This window comes from Chinchilla lanigera, unplaced genomic scaffold, assembly GCF_000276665.1.
Source record: "Chinchilla lanigera isolate Chin_1 unplaced genomic scaffold, ChiLan1.0 scaffold00155, whole genome shotgun sequence".
NCBI classification, from domain to species: domain Eukaryota; kingdom Metazoa; phylum Chordata; class Mammalia; order Rodentia; family Chinchillidae; genus Chinchilla; species Chinchilla lanigera.
Window position 1 is genome coordinate 1,218,414 of NW_004955556.1, and position 7,446 is coordinate 1,225,859.

General features: G+C 47.6%; 2 protein-coding genes across 14 annotated transcripts in view; one reads left to right on the forward strand and one right to left on the reverse strand.

Moving 5' to 3' along the window:
- The window catches only part of Wdfy4 (WDFY family member 4), a 242,170-nt gene that overhangs the window by 39,444 nt on the left and 195,280 nt on the right, over window positions 1-7,446 (reverse strand). Inside the window, exon 48 of one of the 8 annotated variants that reach the window (XM_013508797.1) lies at window positions 4,496-4,718. The exons of the other annotated variants lie outside the window; for them this stretch is intronic. Coding sequence (XP_013364251.1) covers window positions 4,577-4,718 — 142 coding nt within the window. The 3' untranslated portion in view covers window positions 4,496-4,576. Of the gene's footprint in view, window positions 1-4,495; window positions 4,719-7,446 lie in introns of those variants that run through there. 8 annotated transcript variants of the gene reach the window in all.
- Lrrc18 (leucine rich repeat containing 18) overlaps window positions 1-7,446 on the forward strand; it is a 23,411-nt gene that overhangs the window by 4,543 nt on the left and 11,422 nt on the right. For 4 of the 6 annotated variants that reach the window (XM_005412580.2, XM_005412581.2, XM_005412583.2 and 1 more), the window contains exon 2: window positions 1,631-1,724. The exons of the other annotated variants lie outside the window; for them this stretch is intronic. The gene's annotated coding sequence lies outside the window, so the exon portion shown is untranslated. The remainder of the gene's footprint in view (window positions 1-1,630; window positions 1,725-7,446) is intronic. 6 annotated transcript variants of the gene reach the window in all.

Below are 7,446 nucleotides of genomic sequence, written 5' to 3' on the forward strand. Positions count from 1 at the left end.
TTTATAGGTAAATGGTCACAACTAGAGACCATACTCATAAGCGAAATAAATCAGACCTGCATGTGCAAGCACCGCCTTGTCTCCCTAGTGTAAAACCTGAAAGAGTTAATTTAAACTCGGAGGTATGATGGACATTGTGAAATGATAGGAAAACGCTCAAGGGTAAAGGGCAACTGGAATGGGGGAAAAGAAGGAGAAATTTTGTGTGTATGTAATATACAAGATAGTTAACATAGCTGTTCTACTGTCTTTTATTTCCTTGCTGAAAGAAACTGTCAGTGAGTCCTTGATTGATCAATATTGCATGTCTCTGTTTTCATGAGAAACCACTTTGAAGATACCAATATGTAATACAACAAGCATTGTTAATTTTCTACCACTTTGTTTGTAACTCTGTATTGCCTGTACTGTTCTTTTGCTATTTTGTAAAAGGTTGTCTGTCTGTTAATATTTTCCTACTTTTATTTTTAAAATTAAAAAAAAAAAAAGTGGTCTGCCTCTGACATGTTGGCAAGTACAAGTATGTTTTTTCTAAATGTAATGCCAGGTTACATAATTAAGCTATTTCATTGATTCTGAAACTTAGTGAGACTTACTAGGAGGAAAGAGAGCCAGATTTTAAACTGAAAACAGTTTAGTCAACAGCTGTGTGTGTGTGCTATTTTTGAATCTTAAAATACTTATAAAAAAAAAAAAAAAAAAAAAAATTATAGATATCTTTTTTATTTTATGGCTCCTTTTATTTTTATTTTAAAATTCAAGTCGTTTCATTTTGTTTTTTTTTGTACTTTCCAAAATTTTATTAATTTTAAGTTATTAATTGTATTTACTTGCTAATTGTTTTTACTTCTTTTCTTAATTTGTGTCTAGGCAGAGAAACTTAAAGCACTTTTAGTTTTTCTTTCTATATGTAATATAGGATATATGCAATTTCTAATTTTTCTATGCTGCCTAATAATGCTAGTACTAACTTGTTTTGCTAGTTTTCTCAATTACTGGAAACCTAAAGAAAAAAATGAAAAAAGAGACTATAAATGCACAAAAGCATTCACTGCCGTCCTTATTAGGGAAAGGCTGCCCCAGAAACACCAAGAAAGTGGGGTCCCCAGAGTCCATCATAGGCTTTCATTAAAGACGAAGGCTTCAGAAACAGCATGGCATAAAATCAATTCGGAAGAAAATAATTACAGGGTTGTATGGCTTTATGAGCATTATGGTTACTCAGACTTAATCTGAAAAGAGTACAAAGAGAAACAAAATTACAAGAAATTAAATCCAAGTCAGTAAACACAAAAGACAGTCCTCACTCAAACCAAAGAACAGAGTCACCAACCCACAAAGCAAAACAAAGCATGCAGGCAAACTAAAAGGAAGTGGTGTGGTGCTCCATGGGAATGAACGCTATGAGAGCTATATCCCTGGTAAAGGACCTCTGTAGCTTCGTCCCTGTGAGCCAAGGTTAGGCTCTGTGGATAGGTGATCCTCTCCCACTGCCCACTGGCTGAACCTGAGAACTCGCCAGCCTTCAGAGTCACAGGGACCCGAGGCCCGTCCCTCTGCTCAGGGATTCGCCTGCCGCCTGGACAGGAAGTCCGGCACACAGTGAGCCTTTCCTCCTTCCCTCTTGTAGGCTGGCCTGGTGATTATGCTAATTCGCTCCAGGTGCCAACTCTCTTGTTGCCTGGTGACAAAGTTTCCCAGTGGAGGAGGAGGACTTGGGACGGGTAAGTCTGCTTGTGTGCTGGCCCTGTTATTGTCGATAGCTTGCTTTAACTTTGCCAAACTACTGCTGCTTCAAATTGCTTTTTTCCTGCCCTCCTTGAGTGAGCAGCTCTAGAACCACTGCGCTCCAGGCAGGCACTATATTTAATGACCCCACATACCAGCTGATGCATTATTTACAGTCCACAGCTTGCCCTGAGCCTGGCCAAGAAGGGTGGCTGCCAGTAGGGGACATAGCTAGGGGTCTTTGGGTGCCAGGGAGGTTTGTGAATTAGTGGGGCTTTGGGGTCACACTTGATTCTCCTTCCAAACTGTGGCTGCCCGCTCCCTGCCCCCTCCCTGCCCCCACCCTCAGGCACAGGCCAGTGTTTGAACCACCTACCTTCATCCAGAGAAACTGGAAAGGGAATGCAGAGCGCTGAACTCCTTCAACCATACACACCCGGTCACTAGGGGTGAATCTGGGAGCGAACGCCTATAGCTCACCCTGATCCTGGAGCCCAGCAGACAGGGGTTTAGTCCTGGGCTGAGCAGGGTTTTCCTCAGGGCACACGCTAGAGCACACCCCTCGAGTTGAGTCCCCGTTTTCATGGCTATGTGTTGGGAAAAGGCAGGTCCCTTCTCAGAGTCTCTGTGACTTTGGTCAAACTAGTCGGCCTCTCTGGACCTCAGGTGCGATGTGTGCTAGTGGACACAAAACTCAGTGCATCAGGCAGTTACAGAATCACTATGGGGTCTGTGAGAGGCCAGGGTTGGGGCAGGTGGCCCACATAATCCACACATGCAGGAATCTAATTTTCCTGTGTCACAGTGCAGCACTGCTGCTTTTCAAAGGGCTCCCAATGCTTTCATGAACCATTCAGGTTCCCCAAGAGCTGAGTGCTGACTAACAGCTCTCAGACCACAGACGGTGGGTGCAGGATGGTTGAGACTGAGAGCCACTGTGCACGAAGGGACAGTGCTCGCCTGGCCTCCAGCTGGGGTGGGAACCTCCAGGGGAGAAGGAGGCTGAGATGACTGCTGTCCCCAGGTCCCCTGCTGATGCCCAGTGCTCCCCCATGCCTCCCCAGATCAGTAGCGTGACATGGGCATGAAATCCAAGGGAGGGCAGGAGTTATAGCTCAGCAGCACAGTTCCTGCCTGGAAAGCACAAGGTCCTGAGTTCGATTCCCAGTACCAAAAAAAAAAGAAATCCCAGGGAGTCCCTCACCCTGTAGGCCACAGGTGGGCGAAGCCACCTGCCCCAGTCCTGGCCAGTGTCCACGCCTCACCTGATCCACAATCTGCTGACTCAGTTCTGAGCTCTCAACCATTCTCAGAGCACACCATGTGCCCTAATCCCCAGAGCAGGGTCTGGGGATGTGCACCTCCCTTCTTTTCAGTTTGGGAGGCACCATGAGGAGGGGTCTGACCTGCAGAACAGTGTGAGTCCAGGTTCTGTCCACCCAGTGACGTGAATTTGTCCCAGAATTTTGTAAAGTAAAACTCCCATAGAAGAGCCCAATGGCAGTTAGGTGCTCAGGAAGGGCACTTCAGCAGCGCCTGGTTCTGCCTCAGTGTGTGACTTTGACAAAGGACAGGATGGAGAGATCCCGTGTTTTATCTGTGAAGTGGGGTGCATCAAATGAGATAAGGCACAGAAAACACAGAATCCACAGCCTGGGTGCATCTCTTCCAGGTTGTCAGCCCTGCCCTCTGCCTTGACTGCAGTCTGTGCTCTCTACCTCTGAATGCTCTTCCTTCTCTTCCAGGCTTAACTCAGTTAAACAGCTCCAGCTGTGGCCCCCTGGGCCCCCTTCCAGCACAGGTTCACACGGTCACACAATTCACACATCATAGTATCTGTATGGACAGCACTCCTGCCCCCAGGAAACTACAGCCAGGGCCAGGTTCGCAATGAGGGATCAGCAAAGACTTGTTTCACAGGTGACAACCGAGTCTCCCCCAGGAAATCTCTCACTTAGAAAATATGCTTCCTATTGTAAACATCTGCTAAAAGTAGATGGAGAAACAGTGGCTGGAGGTGATTAAGCTCCAGGCCAGGAGGTGCCTGGGGCAGAAGGAGTGCACATAGCAAAGGCCACAGGACCCAGCTACACCCTGACATGATGCAGGGCCATGTACTGCAGGTCTCTGTGTCCCTGGGTCCTCAGGATCCAATAAAGCCTGTGCCTGGAAAGGCGAGGATGCCATTGCCCAAGAGGGTGCTTGGCCACAGGGTCCAAATGGGGTTTTACCCAGGTGGGATCCTGTGGTCTGGGCTCTATCTTGGGTCAGTGATACTGTCCATATGTGCCATACTGCACTTCCTACAAAGTCATAGCCAGGGAGCACCCAGCCCTCATGTCGCCCAGCCCTGGGAGCAGTCATTTGTTCATCCATTGGCAGCAGCTGGAAGCAATGTTCAGCGAGCACAGGTGACCACCTGGGCTGTCCGGGATGGTGAGCAGGGAGCCAGGGACCAGACCACCTGCTCTAAGGGCCCCTTGTGTTCTCCCAGCCTCCCTGTCTTATCACTGCCAGGAACCCCGTTTCCTAGTGTACAAGGGGAGGGACTGTGAGGAGGAAGCAGGTGATGTTGCAGACACCTCCGTGGAAATGAAACCCATGTGCCCTGTCTTGGGCTGGGAAGAACCGGCTCTGCCGCAGGCCCTTTGGCTTCTGCTTGTGTGAGGCCAGTTTGCATGTTTTGAGCACATGGCTGGTGAACAAGGTGTTTCTAACCCGCTATACTAATAATCTTAGTATTTTATTTTAATTGTAAGACACCTATTCCCCTTTGTTCCTTTAACAAATCCAATTAAACAGAGCACATTCAGAATTACAAAATAGATGCTACTAAACCAATAAGAAATCATGATCTTTCCTTATGGGGCCATGTGACCTCTTGGGAACTCTTGCTCCATATAAAAGTTGAATTCTCATTATCCACTGGGGGAAGAGGACAGTTTGACAGAGAACATTTCCAGGCAGCACTCGAGCACAGCCAGGCCACACTGCAGAGAGATAGGAATAACATTCTGGTGGGCAAAGAGGTCCCTGCAAGATGCTGAGAGCTGCGAGCCCAAAGTTAACTACATCGCTGCCAGATTCATGAACCAGACTGCTTGCGTGTGGACACCCCATGTGCTTTCCAGGCAGGTGGGGACTCTGACATCAGAGGAAGAAGGTCCCCCCAGGCCCCAACATAAGGCACCCCCCTATCTTCACTTCCTCAAAGGACAGCTGTGACAGTGGGCGGTGAAGGGCAGGTCAGGTTTCTTTGGAAAGGGAAGGGCACAAAGAACCTCTGAGGCTGATTTAATCATAGATGCCAGTGGCAGTAGCATCAGGTGACAGGTTCACTCAGACAGCCCAACAGTGCCTCCAAAACAGAGGGTCTTGATGCTTCAGTGGGCACCAGGGACAGAGCTGCCTGATGTCTCCTGGCAGTGCTGGGGAAAGAATTTGTCTTTACACTTAGCTCTCACTCATTATGTCTTCATGGGGACTGGAAGTACTGACCACCTCAGATTCCTGCTCCATCACCACAACCCTGGGGATACAGGGTTACTAAGCTGTGTGTGGCCTGATGTGGGCCCTTTAAACCACTTCTGTCTCTCCCTGTCTTTGTGCTCTCATCATCACTAGCCAAGTTCTCACAGTTAGCTGACTCCACTAACGCTATCAAGACAGTAAAAGGAGCATTCCTCATGTGTATTCGGACATATGCATGCGTATGCATAGCTATGGAAATAAGCTGTCAGTGGGGTGAGCAGGTAAGGGGCAAGGACAGCAAGGACACCAAGGAAGGCCAGCTGTCTCTAGAGTCAGCTGGGTTAGCTCTGTGCCTAGAACAAGGGTTGGGTGTGCTGTGGAACAGCAGCAGAGGGAGGAGCCCAAGGACACAGGGTATAGGGAAAGGTCACACACACACTAGGGGGTCAGACTCATCCAGGTTTGACTTCAACTGTGCCCATGTGTTGAGGGGTAGGGGAGGTCACTTGACTTCTCTCAACTCCATTATTTTAAAAATGGGGTCAACACTGACATCACTGCGCTAGCAATCAGAGTCACAGGAAGAGCCAGCAGCAGTGTGTGGCAATGATCTTGGGGCATCTCACCTGGTAAATGATAGGGTAAGGCTCTGGGCACTGGGAATATTTTTGAAATAGCTGTCAGGAAACCCCAACCGTGGTGTCCTGCCAGCCTCCACACCCAGCTTTCTGTATTGCTGCTGTCCACCTGCTCTCTGAGCCCCACGATGATCTCTGTGCCTCTCCTCTGCCGGAAGCACTTCAGGGTAACACCCACAATGAGCCTGCGCTCCTAAATTCAGGGCACACCCTACAGCAAATCACGGGGCACACACTTCCTGGAGCAGAATGGGCACTGGACAAGTGCTCATCTTCCTCCCAGTGCAGCTGCACCTGCCTCAAACATTAGTGCTGATTTTAGAGTCCAAACCAGGGTTCCATGACCTCCCACATGCACCCCACACCCCAGGAAGCCACAGCCCTGCTGGATTTCGAGTGAACCACCTGTTCTGGGGAGGGGCTGAGGCATGAGGAATGACTTGAAGCCCCATAGGAAGTGACAGAGAAGGGCTGGCCTTTTACAAGCCCAGGGAATGTGAAGGTCAGAGACAGAAAACACAACCACAGAGAGTGCTGGCCTATGAGTTTACCATGGTGTGAAACTAGAGGCTGCACTGGGAATTTTGAATCTGTATGCAACATGCCCTCTGGTCCTTGCTTGGGATTCTAGGCAGTCACACAGAGAGACACACCTCCAGGTAGCAGAGGGGAGTAGCTGACTCTTTGTGCTGTGCTCTTGCTAAACTGTGATGCACTGGTAAGAGTAATAAAGTGCAGTTTCCACTCACAGTCTTTGCAGCTGATGGTGGCCACAGGCTTATCAGGTGTTAACCACCCAGCAAGCCAAGGGGCATCTGTGCTTTTGGATCAATGTATGGTTGAGGAAATCTGTATCATTTCCTCTTAAGGGATGACCCACAAGCAAAGGGGATTTCTCTTGCAGAAGGCAGGGCACTTCCTATGAACTTTGTCCCAAACGCTGGCCTTGAATCAGTGGTGACCTCAGGGATTCAATTCTATACATGTCTATCCTGTGTCTCCTGTATCACAGGGTGAAATAGTTATTCTGAGATTACTAGTACAACATCTAGAGGTATCAGAACACATAGAAACAAAGTCAGTCTTACTTAAAAATGTAGTCCACAGATTCCTGAGTAACCCAGATAACTTCCAGCATTGTGGTGATAAGGATCTTACTACTGGAAATGTCTATGACATTAAAATATAGGTTGTCATTACATTTTTAATTTAGATATCAATGGGGTGTCCTGTCATGCTGTTTGACTCAGAATTACTAGATAGAAAAAGTAATTATAAATTAAGGCCAAATCAACTGGCCCACTCTATCTAATGCATAAAAGACAAAAAGACACCGCACATTTAGAATCTTCTCAGGGCCGGGGATATAGCTCAGCGGCACAGTGCCTGCTGGCAAGCACAAAGTCCTAAGTTCAATTACCCATACCAAAAAAAAAAAAAAAAAAAAAAGAATGCGCTAAAAATTGAGTAGTCTGAGAATTATGCCAGTAGTATCATTTTGTCCTGACCAGCATTGCAGCTTATTTCTGAGTAAAACAGGTCAGTGGTATTTGCTAAATAAAGCAAGATTTAATTGGACTCATTTGTAGCTGATATGGATTTTGGGGCC